The 25,677-nt window shown below is 42.1% G+C and overlaps 1 protein-coding gene across 1 annotated transcript in view; it reads right to left on the minus strand.

The window, feature by feature from the left end:
- Positions 1-25,677, minus strand: part of LOC116983474 (plasma membrane calcium-transporting ATPase 2-like) — an 847,186-nt gene that overhangs the window by 16,124 nt on the left and 805,385 nt on the right. Inside the window, exons 21-22 of the mRNA XM_033037261.1 lie at positions 10,656-10,869; positions 520-731 (exon numbers count right to left, since the gene is read on the minus strand). Coding sequence (XP_032893152.1) covers positions 520-731; positions 10,656-10,869 — 426 coding nt within the window. The remainder of the gene's footprint in view (positions 1-519; positions 732-10,655; positions 10,870-25,677) is intronic.

Raw genomic sequence — 25,677 nt, forward strand, 5'->3', positions numbered from 1 at the left:
GCATCCAAATGTCAAACAGCATCAATCTGAAGGTCAAAACTTAGTGTTGTGTCAGAGGAATACTCTGGTTTGGCACTTCAACCCAATACTCTCAACATTCAGAGATAAGAACAATACTAACTGAGCCCAGTGATTAGGACAAAACCATGGACATAGTTGAAGAGCGGACAGGTGAAATGTTATCCAGGCTGCAAGACTGAGAAGCAAAGTTCATTCACCATGTCCACTTGTCCATACAAGACATCATATGGATTAGTGTACTTGTTCCTGGATTCTGTTTGTAACTCAACTTTTTACAGAAACAATACAATTAATTGCCTACAGCATCAGTGGAGAGAGAAACAGGGAATCACATTTCAGATTAGCTCCTTTTCTGAAAGTTTGTTTCTCTTTCCATAGGCGCCACCAGATTGTTGGTACCAATTTCTACTTTTACTTCATAGTTCCAACATCCATGGAATTTTATACTTGTACCAAGAGAAGACCATGAATTTATTAGTAGTTTCATTTCTTATGTACCTGGGCTGCAAAAGTACCAAAGACGATAGTGCAGAAAATAGGATTCTTGAAAATGCCATCAAACACATTCTTCTCTCCATGAATCTTGCGAGCATTGATTTCATTGAAGAGTTGCATCAAGACAAATGTGTTAAAGATGATGGTGTAGTGCTCAGATGGCGGGGCATGTAGTGGAGCGTTTCTGCCACTGTCGATGTTAAATATGACCTCCCCTGAAAACAAGCAAACACAAAGTACACGTTATTGCTTCAAGTAAATATACCAAAGAGATCAACTTCGATGGATAACTTCTCCTGGTGGCTTCTTTGGCTCAACATTCAATGTTGACTGATGAAGCCACGGAAATAGCCCAGCATGTTCTTGTTGCTTTGATATCAATTGGAGTTTGAGTATTCACATATCTTTTTGTGATACATTGCTCAAGAATGGACAAGTCTCTGCCAAGGGTGACTTGGCGTTGGGGGGCCGCCAAGAACAATGGGGGCCCCAGCGTGGGGGGGGGGGGTGGGGGTCGAGAACAGAGGAGGCCCCAGCATGGGAGGGGGGGGGACGAGAACAAAGGAGGCCCCAGCATGGGGGTGGGGCACTGAGAACAAAGGGGGATCTGACGTGGGAAGGCGCCAAGAACTAAGGGGGTCCCAGCAGAGGGGGTGAAGAAGGGATGAGTACTTTTTGTAACTTTGTCTGCACCTTTGTGATGATTCTTTTTGTGTGTAAAAACAAAGAATTTCACTGCATCTAGCTAGGTACAAGTGACAATAAAATATCATCATCATCATGAAAATATTAAAATTCTGCAAGGAAACCTCATGCAACTACGTTCTTCACATGCATTATACACGTCTTGGCTCTCAATGATTCAGCAGCCACACTTCCTCAGAGAATTCCATTAGGGAAATAAGCGGAATGAACTTCACATTAAAATTGCCATTGCTAAATGGAAAACCTTCGGATAGAAAAGGAAAATGAACACTATCATTTTTGATGACTTCTTTCAAATGAAAAGAAATGTAACTCTCCATTCACCCCACCATCACATTTCCAGAATGAATACACTGGCTCTTAGTTATTAGATTTTCAATAACAGCTAGCATGGTAGACTCATTACCTTGTGAAGAAACATTGTGTAGTACTGCATATGGCTTGCTGTATATCTGCAGCAAACATTTATACTTCAAAAGAATCAAGCAGTAATGGAAGCAAATATTTACACTTATTTATTTCAAAGTTATTGAGTAGAATAATTATTTATATCGTTCCCAGAATAAATAAAACTATCTTTTTAAAGGTCTAAAAACAAAGTGACTGATTTATATTTTGACCATAAGTCCAAAAATATTTATGCATATCTAAAATAGATATTTCTGCAAATATAAGCTGATGAATTTTAAAATCTCTACATCCAGGTCCTTAATTTTAACATTTGCAGTTAATTCTTTTCACCTTTCAATAAAATGCTTACTCAGGACATTGCACCAACTATCCATCAAATGGCTGAGACATTAGTATTACACAACCACTCACTGGTCCATGCAAATTACTGCAACATTTAGCCATTTTCTCACCAGGTCCACATCTGAGCTTTACTTGGATAGATAATAGAACAGGGATATTCATTATACATTTGTCCTTGTACAAAGGGAAATAAAGGATGAATTAGCGGCTTCAAAATAGATCAGATAATTCAGCCTCAATCATGGAGTGAATAGGGTTTTTTTTAAGATGGGGTTGAGTATCACACATACATAATGCAATCAACTCAGAAACACAATTTTGAGATTTTACCAAGATAACCCAACAACATTTTTTTCAATCATAACATTTTGCTGTTCATGGGATTTATGGGCTATGTAGGTAAACCTATCAAATCTTGAATCAAATTCACAAACTCCCTTGTAGTGAATAAAAAGAGGATATATGAATTTGACAAAGATATGGAGATTGGCCTGGATTTTAGTGATGAAGCATTCGGTCTTGCCATTCAGTTCTGGTGGCTATGTAGATGTAGCTGGACAGAGCACACACTGGCTCACATCCCATTTTATGTTCGGCCCACTACAGAATTTGTATGAAGATAGACATAAAAAACTGGAGTAACTCAGCGGGTCTGAGAGCATCCCTGGAGAAGAGGTGACGTGCTGTCTGACCCGCTGAGTTACTCCAGCTTTTTGTGTCTAACTTCGGTTAAACCAACATCTGCAGTTCCTTCCTACACAATATGTACGGACAGAAAAAGAAGAAAAAGCAGAAGAATCCTACTAAGGCGAAGTCTAAAGCAAGTATCATTTTATGGGAAGTACAATTTAGACCAAAATTATTTGAAGAATATGAAAGAAAGACTGGGAAATATAGACTGGGTGAAGGATAGAGGTAACAAAGATTGTTATACATATAAGAATAACTAGGCTTTTCAAAATACTCACATTTTAATTATTCCAAAGGCATGATGGTTGCTACGTTAATTAGCTTTTGTAAACTGGTGCTAGTGTAGGCGAGTGGTAGAACAATCATGTTGATGGCCAAGTGAGAGAGAATGGTTTACAAGGAAATAAGTGAGAGAATGGGATTGACAGAATTGGTCTAAAAACAGCATGGACTCAACGGGCTGAATTTGTGTCATTAAAAAATATTTTTATAAAGAGTGGAATATAGACTCCATAATTATAAAATTAACTTTTCAAGCCTAAACAGATTGTTTGATAGCCATAGGTAGACACAAAATGCTGGAGTCACTTTTTAAAATATTTTTTTTGACAGGAACGAGCACAGATGATATTACTAAAACTCTCATCTTCTTTGTGATTCTGTGTGCATGATCCCGGAACTACGCCAAAACTGTACACAACAGCGCTACAATTTTTGGACCACCTTACTCACAATTGTCTTGTGGTGTGTTTTTATCAAGTTTTGTTCACATTTATGTTATATTTCACAAGTTATTCACATTTTGAGAAACCAGTTTGAGAAAGAATCACTTGAACACTGCAATGGCAGTTACAGCTATGACGTCATAATGGGATTGTAGCACTGCCCGCTACAATGTTGCAAACTCCAGAACACTGAGTCCTGGCAGCAAGTGCAATTGGATTTATTTTCTTGGCAGCAAGTGCAATTGGATTTTTTTTTTTAAAGGGGTAGGTTGAATAAGGGGAAATGAGCCACCCCTGCACAGTTGGAGGCTGTGGGTGAGTGGTGGAATATTGCATTGGGGAACGGGTAGCGTTGGGGGACCAGGCCTCCCGTATGACAGGGACCCAAAGTGTCCCACTTGGTCTAGTTAACAATAAAACCAGGGAAATTGACTTTATTTCTATGGCCCAAAATCAGCAACCCCATTTTTCATGGAATTCAGTGGTGATCCTGACAGTGAGACTACATTTGCAAAGCAAGTATGAGATGAACTTATAGAAAGTTGAATTTAATTGTGAATCTCCCTTGTGTCTGATGTTGCTTGCACTTATAAAATGTAGCTATCATTTGCCTTGACAAAATGTGGATAGGAAATTATTGGGTTCATTTATGATGCTGAGGTAAAATGTTTCTTCTTTATTCTTCTGGTGTCGGATGGCCCTCCAGACGTCTACATCTGCACCAGGTGCAGCGAGATGGGGCTCCTAAGGGACCGTATTAGGATCCTGGAGCAGCAGCTCGATGACCTCTGTCTGGTCAGGGAGAGTGAGGAGGTCATAGAGGGGAGTTATATGGAGGTGGTCACTCCAAAACCACGGGAGAGAGACATGTGGGTCACGCTAAGGAAGGGCAAGGGGCAGAGGCAGGGACGAGTGAGTACTCCAATGTCGGTACACCTTGCAAATAAGTACTCCTGTTTGTGTTCGGATGGGGGTGACAGCCTACCCGGGGGTAGCGACAGTGGACGGGCCTCCAGCACAGAGACCGGCCCTGTTGCTCCGAAAGGTAGGGACAAAAAGAAGAGGGCAATAGTAATTGGGGACTCTATTGTTAGGGGGTCGGATAGGCGATTCTGTGGACGCAGTCGGGAGACCAGGATGATGGTCTGCCTCCCTGGTGCCAAGGTCTCGGACGTGTCTCAACGCATCCAAGATATTCTGAAATCAGAGGGAGAGGAGCCTGAGGTCGTGGTACATATTGGTACAAATGACATAGGTAAAAAAAGGGAAGAGGTCCTGAAGGGGGGATTTAGGGAGTTGGGAGGAGAGTTAAGGAAAAGGACCAAAAAGGTAACAATCTCAGGATTACTACCTGTGCCACGCGACAATGAGAGTAGGAATGGAGCGAGGTGGAGGATAAATGCGTGGCTGAAAGACTGGTGCAGAGGGCAGGGATTCAAGTTTCTGGATCATTGGGACTTCTTTTGGGGAAGGTGGGACCTGTACAGAAAGGATGGGTTGCACTTGAACCCGAGGGGGACCAATATCCTGGCGGGGAAATTTGCAAAGGCTACTGGGGAGACTTTAAACTAGAATGGTTAGGGCGAGGGACTCAAATAGAGAAAGCTAGTAGACAGAATGGGAGGCAGGAAGCAGAAAAGGGAAGCACTCGGACACAAGAGGAGAAAGAAGAAAAAGGAAATAAACAGAATAAGAGGCGGGGGGTTTCTTAAATGTGCATATTTTAATGCTAGGAGCATTGTAAGAAAGGTGGATGAGCTTAGAGTCTGGATAGACACCTGGAAGTATGATGTTGTGGCGATCAGTGAAACATGGTTGCAGGAGGGCTGTGATTGGAAACTAAATATTCCAGGATTTTGTTGCTTCAGGTGTGATAGAATTGGAGGGGCAAGAGGTGGAGGTATTGCATTGCTAGTCAGGGAAGATATTACAGCAGTGCTTTGGCAGGATAGATTGGAGGGCTCATCTAGGGAGGCTATTTGGGTGGAACTGAGAAGTGGAAAAGGTGTAGCAACACTTATAGGGGTGTATTATAGACCGCCAAATGGGGAACGAGAATTGGAAGAGCAAATATGTAAGGAGATAGCAGATATTAGTAGTAAGCACAAGGTAGTGATTGTGGGAGATTTCAACTTTCCACACATAGACTGGGAAACACATTCTGTAAATGGGCTGGATGGTTTGGAGTTTGTAAAATGTGTGCAGGATAGGTTTTTGCAGCAATACATAGAGGTACCTACTAGAGGAGGGGCAGTGCTGGACCTCCTGTTAGGAAATGAGACGGGACAGGTGACGGAGGTATGCGTTGGGGAGCACTTCGGGTCCAGTGATCACAATACCATTAGTTTCAATATAATTATGGAGAGGGTCAGAACTGGACCTAGGGTTGAGATTTTTGATTGGAGAAAGGCTAACTTTGATGAGATGCGAAATGATTTAAAAGGAGTGAACTGGGACATTTTGTTTTATGGGAAGGATGTAGAAGAGAAATGGAGGACATTTAAAAGGGACATTTTAAGAGTACAGAATCTTTATGTTCCTGTTCGGTTGAAAGGAAACAGTAAAAATTGGAAAGAGCCCTGGTTTTCAAGGGAAATTGGACATCTTGTTCAGAAAAAGAGGGAGATCTACAATAATTATAGGCAGCATGAAGTAAATGAGGTGCTTGAGGAGTATAAGGAATGTAAAAAGAATCTTAAGAAAGAAATTAGAAAAGCTAAAAGAAGATATGAGGTTGCTTTGGCAAGTAAGGTGAAAGTAAATCCAAAGGGTTTCTACAGCTATATTAATAGCAAAAGGATAACGAGGGATAAAATTGGTCCATTGGAGAGACAGAGTGGACAGCTATCTGCAGAGCCAAAAGAGATGGGGGAGATATTGAACAATTACTTTTCTTCAGTATTCACCAAGGAGAAGGATATTGAATTATGTGAGGTAAGGGAAACTAGTAGAGTAGCTATGGATACTATGAGTTTCAAAGTAAAAGAAGTACTGACACTTTTGAAAAATATAAAAGTGGATAAGTCTCCAGGTCCTGACAGGATATTCCCTAGGACATTGAGGGAAGTTAGTGTAGAAATAGCCGGGGCTATGACAGAAATATTTCAAATGTCATTAGAAACGGGAATAGTCCCCGAGGATTGGCGTACTGCGCATGTTGTTCCATTGTTTAAAAAGGGTTCTAAGAGTAAACCTAGCAATTATAGACCTGTTAGTTTGACTTCAGTGGTGGGCAAATTAATGGAAAAGGTACTTAGAGATAATATATATAAGCATCTGGATAAACAGGGACTGATTAGGAACAGTCAACATGGATTTGTGCCTGGGAAGGTCATGTTTGACTAATCTTCTTGAATTTTTTGAAGAGGTTAGTAGGGAAATTGACGAGGGTAAAGCAGTGGATGTTGTCTATATGGACTTTAGTAAGGCCTTTGACAAGGTTCCTCATGGAAGGTTGGTTAAGAAGGTTCAACTGTTGGGTATAAATGCAGGAGTAGCAAGATGGATTCAACAGTGGCTGAATGGGAGAAGCCAGAGGGTAATGGTGGATGGCTGTTTGTCGGGTTGGAGGCAGGTGACTAGTGGGGTGCCTCAGGGATCTGTGTTGGGTCCTTTGTTGTTTGTCATGTACATCAATGATCTGGATGAAGGTGTGGTGAATTGGATTGGTAAGTATGCAGATGATACCAAGATAGTGGATAATGAAGAGGATTTCCAAAGTCTACAGAGTGATTTAGGCCATTTGGAAGAATGGGCTGAAAGATGGCAGATGGAGTTTAATGCTGATAAATGTGAGGTGCTACACCTTGGCAGGACAAATCAAAATAGGACGTACATGGTAAATGGTAGGGAATTGAAGAATACAGTTGAACAGAGGGATCTGGGAATAACCGTGCATAGTTCCTTGAAGGTGGAATCTCATATAGATAGGGTGGTAAAGAAAGCTTTTGGTATGCTAGCCTTTATAAATCAGAGCATTGAGTATAGAAGCTGGGATGTAATGTTAAAATTGTACAAGGCATTGGTGAGACCAAATCTGGAGTATGGTGTACAATTTTGGTCGCCCAATTATAGGAAGGATGTCAACAAAATAGAGAGAGTACAGAGGAGATTTACTAGAATGTTGCCTGGGTTTCAACAACTAAGTTACAGAGAAAGGTTGAATAAGTTAGGTCTTTATTCTCTGGAGCACAGAAGGTTAAGGGGGGACTTGATAGAGGTCTTTAAAATGATGAGAGGGATAGACAGAGTTGATGTGGACAAGCTTTTCCCTTTGAGAATAGGGAAGATTCAAACAAGAGGACATGACTTCAGAATTAAGGGACAGAAGTTTAGGGGTAACATGAGGGGGAACTTCTTTACTCAGAGAGTGGTAGCGGTGTGGAATGAGCTTCCAGTGGAAGTGGTGGAGGCAGGTTCGTTGGTATCATTTAAAAATAAATTGGATAGGCATATGGATGAGAAGGGAATGGAGGGTTATGGTATGAGTGCAGGCAGGTGGGACTAAGGGAAAAAAGTTGTTCGGCACGGACTTGTAGGGCCGAGATGGCCTGTTTCCGTGCTGTAATTGTTATATGGTTATATGGTTATATGGTTTATGATAAACTAGATTCATATCTTGTTCCCTTCCAAAATATAAAATGATTTTGTCCAACAACATTTCTCTGAGATTATCTTCCTCTTAAAGGTAATGCAAAACATTACTGTGTCTATGATGATTTACTGCAATTACCTGAACTGCATTTGATACCATTGTTTTCAGGTAGTGCATGCAGAAACATAACATAATGAGGGAGATCAAATATAGCCATTATATTCATACCTGAAATAATTAATATCTCACAAGCATCCAGTGCTGCTTTCTAATTTGTTTTATTTTTAATGAACTAATAAAGCTGTCCTTATAAAATAGAAGGAAGTAACAATTCACTAGAGCCCACGGATTCTGCATCAACAAAGGTGCACCACAGGTACAGAAGAGATTCATAACAATGAGAAAAATGTTGAGGCCATCTAAGTTTACCATTGTTATGGATAAAATATGAACAGCTTTTAGAGTATACTCATGTGCAATAAACTCAGGAATTCTGTTGTCAATGATTTCCTACTGAAGTCTTACCTTGGGAATTCAGAGGGAGTCAATAAAGGGATTACTTCACTCAGTCTGCCTGGACCTACCTGATCTCCCAGTTGCCAAATACTTTAATTCCCTTTCCCATTCCCACACTGACTTTTCTGTCCTAGGCCTCCTCCATTGTCAGAATGAGGCTAAACGCAGATTGGAGGAACAGCATCTCATATTTCACTTGGGCAGCTTATAGCCCAGTGGTATGATAATTGATTTATCTAACTTCAAGTAAACCCTGCATTCCCTCTCTCTCCATCCCTCCCCCACCCAAGTTGCACCAGCTTCTCGTTCTTACCTAGCAAACAGCTAACAATGGCCTGTTTCCTTTACCATTGTTACATTCTTGTATATCTTTCTTTCATTTGTTCTATATCTCTCCACATCACCATCTATATCTCTTGTTTCCCTTTCCCCTGAATCTAGTCTGAAGAAGGGTCATGCATTCCTTCTCTCCAGAGATGCTGCCTGTCCCACGGAGTTACTCCGGCATTTTGTGTCTATAAAGGGAATCAATCAGTTCTCTATTGTCGGAATTATTGTCTGGAATCTAGACCTTGTCTCCAGGTCCTGATATATAATGTTTTGCACATTGCTTCCAAAATTATTTCAATTGACTTATTGGAATGAATTTCAGAAGCAGATTAAAATGTAATGGCACTCTTACGTAATGTTCACGGTGATAGCAATGAGGGATGAGTATCTAACCACCTATTACTGCAAAAAAAAGCCAATAAAGGCCAAAAACATAATCCATTGATGGATGAGCTACAACTGAGATGTTAGTGGTAAGCTAATCCATAATTAAAGTTTAGCAATCCTCTGACTCTGAAATATCTAAGTGTGGATTGTCATTCCATCAAATATGTACTGCTGAGGCGCTATAGGGCGCTGGTTAGGACCAGATTTGGAATATTGTGAGCAATTTTGGGCACCATATCCGAGGAATGGTGTGCTGACCCTGGAGAGGGTCCAGAGGAGGTTTCCAAGAATGAACCCAGGAACATGCGAATTAAATTATGATGAGCGTTTGGCGGCACTGGGCCTGTATGCGCTGGAGTTTAGATTATTGAAGGGTACCGGGTAGTGAAAGGCTTGGATAGAGTGGATGTGGAGAGGATGTTTCCATTAGTGGGAGAGTCTTGGACTAGTCATAGCCTCAGAATTAAAGGATGTTCCTTTAGAAAGGGGATGAGAAGGAATTTCTTTAGTCAGAGGGTGGTGAATAGGTGGGAATCTTTGCCACTGAAGGGTGTGGAGGCCAAGTTAAAGGATATTTTTAAAGCAGAGATAGATAGATTCTTGATTAGTACGGGTGTCAGAGGTTATGGGGAGAAGGCAGGAGAATGGGATTAGGAGGGAGAGATAGATCAGCCATGATTGAATGGTGGAACAGACTTGATGGGCTGAATGGCCTAATTCTTCTCCTATCACCTATGACATGAATATTATTTCAAATTTGCATGCATTCTAAAATAGTAAAACTATTTTTCTATAATTTTTAAAGTTATTGCTTTCGCATTTCTGCTTCTACTTGGTCAGTAGAGTGATGCGTTAACTTTATAAAATCTTCAAAAAGGAAGAAAAAGAGGAGTATGTACACTCTGCTTTGCTGTTTGTATATATACTTCAAAATGACCACCTGCCCAGTCAGTATGATGGGATCAGGCCAGAAGGCGGCCACAGTAGCGCAGCGGTAGAGTTGCCACCTTGCAGCGCCGGAGACCCGTGTTCGATCCCAACTACAGATACTATCTGTACGAAGTTTGTACGTTCTCCCCGTGGCCGTGTGGGTTTTCTCCGAGATCTTTGGTTTTCTCCCACGCTCCAAAGACATACAGGTATGTAGGTTAATTGGCTTGGTGTATGTGTAAATTGTCCCTAGTGTGTGTAGGATAGTGTTAGTGCAGGGATCGCTGGTTGGTGCGGGCTCGGTGGACCGGAGGGCCTGTTTCCGCGCTGTATCTCTAAACTAAACTAAAAAAACTAAGATGCCCAACAGCCAACAACTAAAAGCAAACGGCAGAGATTGCTGGGTCTTTGAGTGAAGCTTTCTTCAAGGTCATCTGCCAATCTTGTTCATTTCTTGAAATATATACCATCACCTTCTGTGTTAGCAGGAGGAATACCACATGACATACCAGCAAAGAGCAGGGTGAAGATAATAGTAAGCTGGTATATTCCATGACCCAGAATATTTTTCATCATGGTTCGTGATATGAGGGGCTTGTTCCTGCCATATGGTTTTCTCAACAGCAGTGCTTCTGTGGGTGGTTCTGTGGCCAGAGCCAAGGAAGCAAACGTATCCATGATGAGGTTCACCCATAACATCTGCACAGCCTTCAGGGGCGAATCCTAGAGAGGAAACAAATTGAGTTATGTCATTAAAAATCCTTCTATTACTCCCACTGGGTTAAGTACGGTAAATGCATGTAGCATAAAGTGGTTTACTAAAAATCTTGCAATGAAATAAGGCTTTACAAATGATCAAATATCAGAGGGCAATGTATCTCAATTTGACAAACCTGGACGGCAATTGACAAAGATGGCACAGGGGTGGCACAGGGGTGGCACGGTGAAGCCACTGCCTCATGATGACAGAGACCCAGACTAAATCCTCACCACTGCCTGTATCGAGTTTGCATATCCTTCTTGTGACTACTCAGGTCTCCTCCATGTGTTCTATTGTACTGAAGGAAGTTCTCGACCTGCCTGACCCACTGAATTACTCCAGCACTCTGTCTATGTTCAGTGTAAACCGGCATCTGCAGTTCTTCCTACACTCTCTAGTATCCTCCCGCATTTCAAAGAAGCGCAGGCTAATAGATTAATTGGCTGCTGTAAATTTCTCCGAGTGATATTGAGATACATTGTGCTCTGATATTTGATCATTTGATCGAGTGTAGAAGTGAGTGGAATAATCTGGGAGAAGTTAATGTGGAAAAGAGGAGATAAATTGGGAATACTGTAGATTAGGTTTAAATGGATGGGTGATGATCAGCATGAACTTAGACAAAAGTGCTGGAGAAACTCAGCGGGTGCAGCAGCATCTATGGAGCGAAGGAAATAGGCAACGTTTCGGGCCGATACCCATCTTCACACTGAAACATTCTTCGGCCTGAAACGTTGCCTATTTCCTTCGCTCCATAAATGCTGCTGCACCCGTTGAGTTTCTCCTGCGCTTTTGTCTACCTTCGATTTTCCAGCATCTGCAGTTCCTTCTTAAACACATCAGCATGAACTTACTAGGAAGAGGGGCCTGTAACTATATTGTATCTTTCTATGACTGAATTTCTGGAGGCTGAAATCTATTTTGACAAGATCAAACAAGAACAATAGGAAGGAAGAAGTTGCAATAATGGGTATCCTTTGTAACTGAAGTGTTAGCGAGTCAACAAGGTGTAGTCTCCATAATGTAAAGAAGTGTCACACTGATGCTCTGCACTAAAATAAGATGATCATCATTTCAGCTTTAGCAAAAATAAAGGATACGTGTTGGCTCAGACATCAGTGGCACAACCCCTTGTTCTTCAAGTAATGCCTTGGGGACCTTAATACTAAACTGGAGAGACCACAGAGGCTCAGTTTAATATCTTCTCTAACACAGGAGCACACAGTCTCTTCGGAGAAAACAATGATTTTGATTTATCAATATATCTTGCACATGTCCACAATTTTGTATTGTTTCTCAATGAAGACAACCTTCAAGTAAGGTTATTAAACCTAATCAGGCTACCTTTTAAAAGTTGTAGAATTTATGCCGGTTTATGTAATAAGGAATAAGGAATAGGTGCTTTTTGATAAGAGCATGGTCGACAATCTGGCACAACTCCATCTTTTCACACTGCTGCTATAAAACCTAATCCAAAAGTATTTTGCTCTCTGCTTGGCACATACTCAACAAGTGACCAATTTCCCCAGGCATGGGGAGAATTCCAAACATTAATAACTAACTGAGTAGAGGAACTTCTGCTCATCCTAACCTTCGAAGAATGTGGTTTCCACACCCTGCCCCTTCACCATTGCTCTAATTCCCCTAGATTTACATTTGCCAGCCAGAAGAATCATATCCAACTTCCACCCTGGCAAAACGCATGTGATTTAATCCTCTTTCGTCTTATCTCTATTGAACACAGCTTGATTTAACTGTCTCTCTCTCTCTCTCTCTCTCTCTCTCTCATTTCATAGGACAATCCCCTCAGTGCAGGATTAGTCTTGTGTCAATTCTTGGAGGCCAGTAAGATAATCAGATCAGTGTTGTGTCCAATACTCCAGACGTGACCATATCAATTTCTTTAATTTCAATCCCTTGGTGATAGACGACATGCTATTTCTACTGCAATTGCATGTTCATTTCCCAGGATTAGCATAGTACGACATCCAGATACATTGAATTTCAACATTTCCTCGTCTCGCAGTTTAAAAAATACTTTCAAGGCTTTTCCATAAATCCTTGAATTTTGGCTCAGTTCATGTTTCCTCACGTTATGTTTCTTTTGTTGCAATTCCTCCCTCGCCCTCCACTCCCCCTCCTCATGTAATCGGCCTGATATTTGTTGGATCCCTCTCACAGCATATTTGCTGGTTGATATCATTAATAAGCTTACATACAGTCTTTCCATACAACGTTTCATAGTCTTTCCCCCTAAATCATCTATACCAATGGTGGTAATAGAGTAAATAAGTGGCTGATGCACAAAGTCCATGTATAGTCATTACGCAGAACGGTGGCAACTGAAAATTAATTTGTTCAATTTTTCTCTTCATACCCAGGTTTTTTCCTAAATCCATTCTTCCCATCCCAAGATTCTCATTTTGCCTAAAATAATTATTTGCGAGTTGTTAAAAATAATGGATACATACAAGGGAAGAAAGACTTTAGACAATTGACCTGTTAGGAAAGTTTAGTAACTTTGAGAATCATAGTATAGATACTGTACAGGAGATGGCCATTCAGCCCATTGTATCAGTACCAGGTCTCCACAAGAGCAATTCACTTGGTACACAAAAATGCTGGAGAAATTCAGCGGGTGCAGCAGCATCAGATGCTGAGTTTCTCCAGCATTTTTGTGTACCTTCGATTTTCGAGCATCTGCAGTTCCTTCTTAAACACAGAGCAATTCACTTGTTCTATCTGCAAATTCCCACATCCCTTGCCCCACCAGCCCATTCTGCTGAGCATTGCAATATTTCCACCAGTACTTTTTGATCCTATTCTCTCTAGAAAGCCACAATATATCAGCAGGCAGTGCACCCCAGATTACAAACACATTTTAGTTTATGTTTAGTTTAGTTTAGAGATACAGCGCGGAAACAGGCCCTTCGGTCCATCACTGACTAGCAATCCCCGCACATTAACACTATCCTACACCCACTAGGGACAATTTTACATTTATACCAAGCCAATTAACCTACAAACCTGTACATCTTTGGAGTGTGGGAGGAAACCGAAATCCTGGATAAAACCCATGCAGGCATGGGGAGAACGTACAAACTCCGTACAGACAGGCACCCATAGTCAGGATTGAACCCGGGTCTCTGGTGCTGTAAGGCAGTAGCTCTACCACTGCACCACTGTGCCGCCCATGCTGTGTAAACACTTTTTTTCTCATATCACCTTTTAATTTTATACCTGTCTTCACCCCTTTCGTCAACAGGAATAGTCTGCCACAACCTACTTGCTCCAGATACTTCCATACAATTCAATCAAATCTTCCCTTATCATCTTCTCAAGGCAAACAGTCCCAGCCTCTCTAATCTGTTCTTATAATCCCTCATTTTATAATCCCTCATCCTCAGAAACCATTCTTTTGTTTGGTTTCGTAGAGTGTAGATACAGCATGAAAACCGCACATCAAATCCATAATGACCATCAATCACCCTTCCACACTAGTTCTGTTTATCCCAATTTCTCATCCACTCCCTACACATTAGGGACAATTTACAGAGGCCATTTATCTTACAAACCTGCACGTACTTGGGACGTGGGAGGAAACTGGAGTACCCAGTGGAAAACCACGTGGTCACAGGGAGACCATGCAAACGTCACACAGAGAGTACCCACGGTCAGGATTAAATCCGGGTTTAGTTTAGAGATACAGCGTGGAAACATGCCTTTCAGCCCACCGGGTCCACGCCGACCAGCTTTCCCCGCACGTTAACACCCACTAGGGACAATTTTTACATTTAGCAAGCCAATTAACCTACAAACCTGTACGTCTTTAGAGTGTGGGAACAAACCAAAGATCTCGGAGAAAACCCACGAGAAAAACGTACAAACTCTGTGCAGACAGCAGCCGTAGTCGGGATCTAACCCAGGTCTCTGGCGCTGCTTTCGCTGTAAGACAGCAACTCTACCGCTGTGCCACCGTAACTGCCACCGTGACCATGGTCTCTGGCGCAGTGTGGCAACAGCTTTACCGGCTGCTTCACTACGCTGCCCTATTCTCATAAACCTCTCCTGTACTTTCTCTGATGGCTTGCCATCTTTTCCATGATGAGGTGACAGGAATTGAAAAACAATACTCCAGACTTGTATTTCACAAAGGTCAGCGTGACTTTCCTGAGTTTACACTGTAAGCCTTCATTGACAAAGCTCAGAATTGTGTATGTCTTCTCAACCTGCCCTGATATTTTCAATGACTTTGTGTATCCAAACTCCACACTCCCGCTACTCCTCTACAATCATAGAACAGCATCCTTCATTGAATATTACTCCTCCTTCGTCTTTTTTACCAATATATTCAATTTCACATTAAATTTCCATCTTGCATGCATCTGCCAATTCTACCAACACATTATAAGCTGCCACAAATTATTGCTCTCCTTTTCACAGTTCATAATATGGCCGTGCGTACCATCTGCAAATTTAGAATATGCGGTTTGTAACTCCCAGGTCTAGGTGATTGATATAGATTTAAAGAAGCAAAGGCACTAACATCGATCTCTGGGGAAAACCATTATTCACCTTCCTCTAGTCTAATGAACAACATTCATCATAACCCTCCGCTGTCAGATACTCAGCTAACTTTATAACCATGCTATCATTGCCCCTTTAATATGCTGATAAAGCTGTTATGTAGCATCCTATTCTGGTAGTCCATGTACATCACACCCACCACATTATTGTCATCATCTCTATTACTTCAGTAATAAAGTCTTATCAAAATGGTTAGTCATAATCTGCCCTCATGTAAAATTATTGTTTTCATTAATCCTCTATTTCCAGGTGAATATTAATCCCATCCAACAACAGTTAGGTCTATTGGCCAGAATATGTCAAGCCATCGCCCTGGGGCATTCTGCCATTTATTATGATTGCACCTTTTTTTGTCACCTTGTGGATATAATTCAACGGTTCAATAGGGGCTTTAAATGTCACATGTGTGAGATGCAAACACACAGTGAAATTATTTTCTTAAAACAGTCCAGTAGAGTATGCCATACTTCAGTGCATGCTCTAGGTCAAGGGTTCCCAACCTGGGGTAAATTTCAGCCACCCAGGGGGTAAATGTGTTGATTCTGGATGTGTACATATTTTTTCTCATTGACTGACTGTGTTTGGTTCTGGTATACCGGTATCTGTTCATCATTAGTTGTTCATAAATAAGTGAAATAACATTGTTATGTGCTATTAAAGTTGCCAGGGGGTAAACAGGATGAAGAAGGTTGGGTACCCCTGCTCTAGGTATTTTGAGCGGTGCTGTTCCAGGCAAGCCCCAGGCTGCTGTGGGCCTCCAGCCGTCACCTTCCCTTGGATGTGTGGAGCGACAAGTGAACCAACGTCCCTCTCCACGCCCGTCCACCTTTGTTCCCTGGGGGCACACCTGCAGCCAACCTTGAAGGCGCTGTAGGCCAGACCCCGGTTCCCTCTCCTCCTCTAATGTCCGTTGTGTCACGTGAGGACTGCTCTTCCTCCCAGTCTCTGGTCTTTGGGGGAAGAGCAGGGGGCGGCACGGCGTGCTTTCCCAGGCCACGGTCCAATGGGTCTTACAAGCAGGTTATCGACTTGGTGTCTACCCCCTGCAGGCCGTGGTCATAATTGTTCTCTAAGCCCAACCACCATGCAAGACGGACCACTCCACAAGCAGCAATCAGGGCCTCAGTGAAGTTTCACAAACCATTTCCCCTGCATTGCCTTAATGGTCTTTGGACACCTCAATCCTCTCACAGCCCATTGAACAATTAATCAGAGATATTTAATAAATGTTCGTAATAAATAAGATCAAAGTTATTTAAATAGATTTACTTAAGCGCTAGAAATAAAAATTATGTAAGATTAAGAAAATTAAACTGCGACAACCAATTCACACCTATATAATCTAGCTGAGTAACCCCATTCAGGTGAAGGTGGTTTTAATACATACATCGACTTTCCCTCGTGTAAACCTGAGACGCCAGATGCAAAATGCAGTTGGTTCCTCAGTTTGGAATGTCTGTGCTCCATCCCTGGATTATGGCACTCTGCAGGTCGAGCCCACAGATTGTCCCTGCCTTCCGCATTATAATATTCAAAATTCCCATCTTGTGAATGAATGCAGAAGAGCATGGTACAATCCGATTCACCTCTACCCCATTGCGGACATTGGACTTTGTCTATTGAATAGATGTGATACAATGCTGAGAATTCTACTCTGCACTCTGTATCTTGTACCTTGCTCTATCTATTGTACTTGAGTTTGACTTGATTGTATTTATGTATAGTTTATCTGATCTGACTGGATCGCATACAAAACAAAGCTTTTGACTGTACATCGGTACACGTGACATAAATAAACCGAATCATACTTGGATCCGCTGTTTTTTGCAAGCTTTTTACATGTTAAACAAAATAATATCTGGCTGGATAAAATAGAGTCACAGTGATACAGCATGAAAACAGGCCCTTCAGCGCAATTTGCCCACACCAAGTTCAAGTTCAAGTTCAAGTTAGTTTATTGTCATGTGTCCCTGTATAGGACAATGAAATTCTTGCTTTGCTTAAGCACACAGAAAATAGTAGGCATTTACTACAAAACAGATAAATGTGTCCATATACCATGATATAAATATATACACACATGAATAAATAAACTGATAGTGCAAATAACAGAAAGTGGTTGGTAATAATCAGAGTTTTGTCCGAGCCAGGTTTAATAGCCTGATGGCTGAGGGGAAGTAACTATTCCTGAACCTGGTTGTTGCAGTCTTCAGGCTCCTGTACCTTCTACCTGAAGGTAGCAGGGAGATGAGTGTGTGGCCAGGATGGTGTGGGTCTTTCATGATACTGCCAGCCTTTTTGAGGCAGCGACTGCGATAGATCCCCTCGATGGAAGGAAGGTCAGAGCCGATGATGGACTGGGCAGTGTTTACTACTTTTTGTAGTCTTTTCCTTTCCAGGGCGCTCAAATTGCCGAACCAAGCCACGATGCAACCGGTCAGCATGCTCTCGACTGTGCACCTGTAGAAGTTAGAGAGAGTCTTCCTTGACAATCCGACTCTCCGTAATCTTCTCAGGAAGTAGAGGCGCTGATGTGCTTTTTTTATGATTGCATTAGTGTTCTCGGACCAGGAAAGATCTTCAGAGATGTGCACGCCCAGGAATTTGAAGCTCTTGACCCTTTCAACCATCGACCCGTTGATATAAATGGGGCTGTGGGTCCCCCTCCTACTCCTTCCAAAGTCCACAATCAGTTCCTTGGTTTTGCTGGTGTTCAGGGCCAGGTTATTGCGCTGGCACCATATGGACAGTTGCTCGATCTCTCTTCTGTACTCTGACTCATCCCCATCAGTGATACGCCCCACAATAGTGGTGTCGTCAGCGAACTTGATGATGGAGTTCGCACTGTGGTTCGCTACGCAGTCATGGGTATAGAGTGAGTACAGCAGGGGGCTGAGCACGCAGCCTTGAGGTGCTCCCGTGCTGATTGTTATTGAGGCTGACACATTTCCACCAATACGAACAGACTGTGGTCTGTGGACGAGGAAGTCGAGGATCAGCCAACATGCCCCAGCTACACTAGTCCCACCTGCCTACGTTTGGTCCATATCCCTCCAAACCTGTCCTATCCATGTATTTGTCTAACTGTTTCTTAAATGTTGGGATAGTCCCAGCCTCAACTAAGTCCACTGGCAGCTCGTTCCATACACCCACCACCCTCTGTGTGAAAATATTACCCCTCAGGTTCCTATTAAATCTTTCCCCTTCACCTTAAACCTATGTCCCCTGGTCTAAAATATCCAGTAGCATGAAGACCACTGCCGAACAGGCAGTGATATGACAAAGGTAATTCTTGTTTACAGTACATAAATGATGTAAAATCAATTCTCTTCCAGGAAAATTACTCTAAATATTCTGATTTCCAACTAGGAGTATTTAATTATATGCTGTGTTGGCCTTTTCTATTTCGATTATTTGCTGTGAATAACTAAAGACAGCAGATTTTAATTGAAGTTATGTCACCCTGGGTTAAAAAACAACTGACATCAACCTGCCTAATTCTCCAATTGTATTATTGTTTTTCTCTGTTATGGTCTGACAAAAAAAAACATTTGCAATTTTCATTGAAACTCAAACATTTCTTAAAGTATATTTCAATGGTTCGGGTTGTAATGCATGATCGAAATGGAGTAGCTATTAATCATTCAACTAAAAAACAAAGTGGTGGGGGGGGGGGGGGGGGTGTTTTGGTTTTTATGGGATGCCAGAAGCAACTGTTGACCCTTCCCGAGGTGTCATGGGCCTAACTCAACGAAACACCAATGAAGGAGGGTGCCCACTTGTTAACCCCAATGACATGCTTGCATCTACAGGATTAGTTTTTTTTAAAGAGCTAGTTAACATGCAGGTAGCTGTTTTTTGCGTACAGAGTTATTTATTGTCGTTAACATAAGTTGGTATATTTAGTTAGATAATTAGATAATACATTGGCTTTGGGCTTGATTTTCTTAGATGAGCGCTTATCCTGGAGATATAGCACAAGTACTTTGTGTTTTAATTGTAGTTTAGCACTGCTCCCTAGTTGTTGGTAGGATGGTTGAGTTGCTTGATAACAGCTGGGAAGAAACTGTCCCTGAAAGTGGAGCTGTGCGTATTCACACTTTGAAACCTTCTGCCCGATGGGAGAGGGGAGAAGAGGGAGTGGCCGGGGTGCGACTCGTCCTTGATTATACTGGGAAGGACTGGATTGCCTATCGTACTCTGTGATTCAATGAGGTGGGTGCGTGGTAAGGCAGCAGGGTTTGAGGGTTGGAATAAATATTTTGATATTGGTGATATTGGAGTAATTTGGCAGGACAGCCATGTGTTAACCTACTGTCAGTGAGTGCAGCATAAAATAAGCATTGTAACATGTTAAGGAAACAAGCCAAGGACAATGCTTCCATATATTTGCTACTTTCTTACAAATTGATCCGGGTTCCATCTCCTCTTAAAGCCCTTCAGCACCCTGGTGTGGAATCAATTCTGATGGATTAAATTAATCCATACTCTCAATCACATGGTCCATCATGTTCCAAGGTGTAAATGCCAAGGAACCAATATTTGACCTCAACCACAATGGCCAAGAAATCACACCTCTACTTCCTCAAAACACCACAAGATTCAGAATGTCTCCATGACATTCTTGTATTCTTGTATTCACTGGAGTTTAGAAGGATGATCTTATAGAGACATATAAAAGTATAAAAGGACTGGACAAGCTAAATGCAGGAAAAATATTCCCAATGTTGGGCAAGTCCAGAACCAGGGGCCACAGTCTTAGATTAAAGGGGAGGTAATTTAAGACTGAGGTGAGAAAAAACGTTTTCACCCAGAGAGTTGTGAATTTATGGAATTCCCTGCCACAGAGGGCAGTGGAGGCCAAATCACTGGATGGATTTAAGAGAGAGTTAGATAGAGCTATAGGGGCTAGTGGAATCAAGGGATATGGGGAGAAGGCAGGCACGGGTTATTGATTGGGGACGATCAGCCATGATCACAATGAATGGCGGTGTTGGCTCGAAGGGCCGAATGGCCTCCTCCTGCACCTATTTACTATGTTTTCTATGACTCTACCTACTAATTAAATGATTTTTTGTTTATTATGTACTATCTATGTGTATATCGGTGCGACTTTTAATGGCCGCGGACTTGATAGCGCCCGCCGGTGGCTCCAACATCAAGACCCGGGGCAGGGCCTTACATCGCCCGACGTGGCTTTAAGTGGCCGTGGGACTTGCTAGCGCCCGCCGGGGGCTTTGACTTTGACTTCGGGAGAGGAATGGAGAGCAGGGGAGAGACAAGACTTTGCCTTCCATCACAGTGAGGAGGAGATTCACTGTGATGGATGTTTGTGTAAATTGTGTTGGTGTGTGTCTTGGTTCTTTTCTTGTATGACTGCAGAAACCAAATTTTGTTTGAACTTCATGTGAGGTTCAAATGACAAATAAACGGTATTGTATATTGTAACAGTGTTTATAGGCCTGTTAGGCTGCTGCAATTAAGAAATTTGGTGTTCCATTGTTGGTACATATGACAATGAAACTCTATACATGCACCACAGAAAGCATCCTATTGGGATGCTCTACAACTTGCTGAGATAAGTGTTCTGCACACGAATTTGAGAAATTGCAGAGAGTTGTGAATGCACCCCAATCTACCTTGCAAACAAGCTTCCCTCAATTGACTCCATCTGCATTTCATGCTGTCTTGGAAGAGCAGCCAAGATATTCACAGACCACTTACACCTACTCTCCCCTCTCCCATCAGGCAGAACATACAAAAACCTCAAGGCACATATCACCAGATTCAAGAACAGCTTCCTCCCCTCTGTTATTAGCCATGTGAATGGGTCTCTCATGCTAAGGTTGTCTTTTCACAATCCACCTTGCACTTTTTCTATCTGGTGCACTATCTAACACTATATTCTGCACCATTGCCTTTCTCTTTTTGTATTTGTGTAGAGTGTGATTTGCTTGGATAGTGCACCAGACAAAATATTTCACCATATCTCAGTACACACGACAACACAAAGCAATACCAAAACCATCATGACCACAGAACAGGGGAAAGACAGGCATGCATTGCTTGAATACGACCTTCCTTCACACGACCTTCCTTCCCAAGGTGGACAAAAATGCTGGAGAAACTCAGCGGGTGAGGCAGCATCTATGTAGGCAGCATCTCCACAGATGCTGCCTCACCCGCTGAGTTTCTCCAGCATTTTTGTCTACCTTCGATTTTCCAGCATCTGCAGTTCCTTCTTAAATATTCCTTCACATGCATATTATTTATCACACACCAGTTGATCAGGGTTACACCTATCTTTGAATGAAACACTTTGCCAGTGTCGAACAAGTGACTGAGGGAGCCAAGCTAAGCATTGCTCAGATCAAGCTTATTGTGAGGATTAGGTGACAGGAGAAGCCATGTGATGAGATAGACATTCTGTCCCTTCCGAGTAGCCTGATATCCAATCAATTTCCCTAATCTAGGATGTAGCATAACCATATATATTCTCCTGATAGGACATTTACTGTTGAACGAGAACTCGGATGTGTAAGATTAGAAAACTATCAACAGCAAAAGATATGGTGAGAACACCAAATGTCACCTAAGATTTTGAATGAAACCAAATCCTTACCCAGGTAAACATTTGTGCCAAATGTTTACATGGAGAAGAAGGGACAGAGATTCCTACAAATTCCTCCCTTCCTGAAAGGGAATTTCATGTTTTTTCCTGCAGTTCTCAAAAGCCTGGTCCAATGTGAATTGTATTTTGTTCTTCATCTATTGAGCTGTGGTAGGGAATGACTTATTTTTGATTATTGTCCCGGTGGAAATGAGGAGAGAGTTAAAACAGAAAATGCTGGAAATACCCAAGTTAGGAGAGTGAAATGTGGTGACATTTCAGAATTGAATCCCGGTTAATATACTTTGCCAGAGAATTTCTACTCAATTTAAACAATAATCCCGAGAGAAAAGCCTCATTAATTTATTGCTATTCAAACCATTAGAAAAATGAGTTTCATTTTTTAAAGGAAAGTAGTATTGATTTGAGAAAAAAAGAAATTCTACCAATATTTATTAACACACAAACCTGATTGAATTTCTGAGGTTTCAAAAATCTCTTTCAATATTGCTAAAAAAAAAATTTAAACCATGAAATAAGAATGAAATATCAATAGAAACAATTCCCCAAAAGATTTTGAATGGAAGCAAAACGTTCTCTCATTTCCCCAATTTTTCAATAATTTGTTTGGAATTAAACAGCTATTGAACCAAAATGAAGGGCAGAGCCCATTGGATGAAACAGAATGCCACATAACTCCAAGAACTGTTCTACTCATAAGAACATTCAGAATGTGAGGATTAATAGCTCATCATCTCAGTAAGATAATAACAGATTTGATTGTTAGCATCAACTTCACGTTCCTGCCTGATGGTGTCACACACAATTCCTTAATAGTCTGAAATCTACTTCAGTCTTGAATTTGCTTACAGGCACATGACCAGTTCGTGCCAACAATGAAAACAATGTCTTTAGGACTTAGAAATGGAACAGCGTAAGACACAAGTGAAAAAAATAGACAGGTAACAGCACTGATTTCCCCAATGATGAGCTGACTTTACCAACAGGACTTGGAGGAAAACTGAATGAATGAGAATAGAGGCAATTACCTTCAATGTCACAAAGTCATTGCTTTCAATGTCACAGCACTTCATGCCTTCCAGTATTTTTAGCAATCTAACCAGAAGAGATTTCACAGTTGAACTGTAAAGGTAAATGTATTGAGCCCAATATATAAATAACTGCAGTGACAGTTGTTGCAAGTCCCCAGGGTAATTTAAAAATAATGAAAAATAAATGAAGGTTTAAATTAAAAATCCCAAGCCTTTTGACTAAAATAGAGTTCTTCCAATTACTTTATAGCCCATCCATGAGAAATGAATTGAGTCAAAACTTTGAGATTTTCAACTGCAAAATTCAGTCGATGGGGATAAATAGTTCACTTGCGTTTTCTCACAAAATATGCTAGTTATCTATTTTTTCTCCAAAATTAGCACCCCTAAGAATTGGGCCTGTGGTGTTTGCTTTGTGGGATGTTAGTTGAACTGTTAGAATTTAGAATTTAGAAGATTGAGGGGGGATCTTATAGAAACTTTCAAAATTCTTAAGGGGTTGGACAGGCTAGATGCAGGAAGTTTGTTCCCGATGTTGGGGAAGTCCAGAACAAGGGGTCACAGTTTAAGGATAAGGGGGAAGCCTTTTAGGACCGAGATGAGAAAAAAAAAATTCACACAGAGAGTGGTGAATCTGTGGAATTCTCTGCCACAGAAAGTAACTTGAGGCCAGTTCATTGGCTATATTTAAGAGGGAGTTCGATGTGGCCCTTGTGGCTAAAGGGATCAGGGGGTATGGAGAGAAGGCAGGTACAGGATACTGAGTTGGATGATCAGCCATGATCATATTGAATGGCAGTGCAGGCTCGAAGGGCCGAATGGCCTACTCCTGCACCTATTTTCTATGTTTCTATGTTTCTATGTTAAGGTACCACATTACGGAAAGAAAATGAGTACAGTAACCCCTCGTTATAACAGGTCATACATGGGAGAGGAATGATGTCTGTTATTGCCAATTGCCAGTTATAACAGAATAAGGTATTATCATTGTACATTGTTGAAACAAAGAACTACAGACGATGGTCAATACACAAAATAACACAAAGTGCTGGAGTAAATCAGCAGGTCAGGCAGCATCGCTGAAGAACATGGATAGGTGACGCCAGGTGCCTTCTTCAAACTGATTCAGTCGGCGGAGTTACTCCAGCACATTGTATCCATTCACCGTTCACTAGGTGCCGATGATGCTGGTCTGCAACAGCGGGCCCTTCTTCACTGGTTCACATGGCTGTTGTTTTGGCACACGTGTAGCCCCTTGCAGTTATCACTTTCTTCAGGTCATTGCCAAGGACAATATGCACTTGGTCACCATGGGGCTTCCTCCCCTCACACCTGCTGTCGCTTCCAAGGTGGAGAGTGTCGGAGGAGGAGGAGGAGGAGGAGGAGGAGGAGGAGGAGGAGGAGGAGGAGGAGGAGGAGGAGGAGGAGGAGGAGGAGGAGGAGGAGGAGGAGGAGGCGGTGGTGGAAGGGGTGTTGGGAGGGGGGGGGGGGAAAGGGGCCGAGAGGACAGATCGACGGGAGGTGGCAGCGATCACGCGGACCAAGTGAAGGAAAAAGTGGCGGCAGCCGGTGAGAGGGGACGGAGCCCCGCAGTGACCCAGCGTGTCCTGTCGATGGCGGCAGCCTGAAGAAAGCTCTGTCCACGGGGGCTACAACGTGAGCTGCAACAACAGCTGCTTCAACTGGACCACATGGTGGGTGAAGAAGGGCTCGCTGGTGCACCTTGCGAGTCGGGGGTGGGCCCTCGGATGCCTGCGCTCTATGGGCTCGGGGAGGCTGCGCGGGTCTGGGGGTCCGTCCACTATAATCGAAAGCTGTTATAAAGGGGTTAATTAAAATTAGGGTTTACTGCACATTTTTAGGGTCGGAGATACATTAGACATCATATTGGATAAAAATGAAAAATAATTGTGATTCGTCAATGGCCCATACATTCATTTATCCGTTACACGGGGAAAAGGGATGAAAAGCTTTCATTTGGATAAGCTTTCATATGTTATTGCCGACTATATCTGGGGAAACTAAACTATTGGGTCATCTTGCAGGCCAATCTGTTGTGTGAATAGCTTCCAGAATATGGATATACTGTGGATAAGCACTCCCACATTAAAGGAATCAAACATCAACAGGACAACACTATCCCCACTCACACGTCAATTTTACCTCCCACACTCTTGCTTTAGACTCTCATTAATCTTTGCTCATGGCTTGACATCGCTGATGTATCGCAACTAGTCTCAACCCCTGATATTTCCCATCAATTCTGTCCATTCTTCTTCACAGACCATCTGTTCAATCAGTTTAGTTTAGAAATACAGCATGGAAAAAGGCACTTCGGCCCATCGGGTCCATGCATACCATCGATCATCCATTCACACTGGTTCTCTGCTATCCCACTTTTGCATCCACTCCCTTTTTAACCGACAAACTCGCTCTTTGGGATGTGGGAGGAAACCGGAGCACCCAGAGGATACCCGCACGGTCACAGGGTGAACACGCAAACTCCACACAGACAGCACCTG

This window comes from Amblyraja radiata, chromosome 18 (assembly GCF_010909765.2).
Source record: "Amblyraja radiata isolate CabotCenter1 chromosome 18, sAmbRad1.1.pri, whole genome shotgun sequence".
Classification (NCBI taxonomy): domain Eukaryota; kingdom Metazoa; phylum Chordata; class Chondrichthyes; order Rajiformes; family Rajidae; genus Amblyraja; species Amblyraja radiata.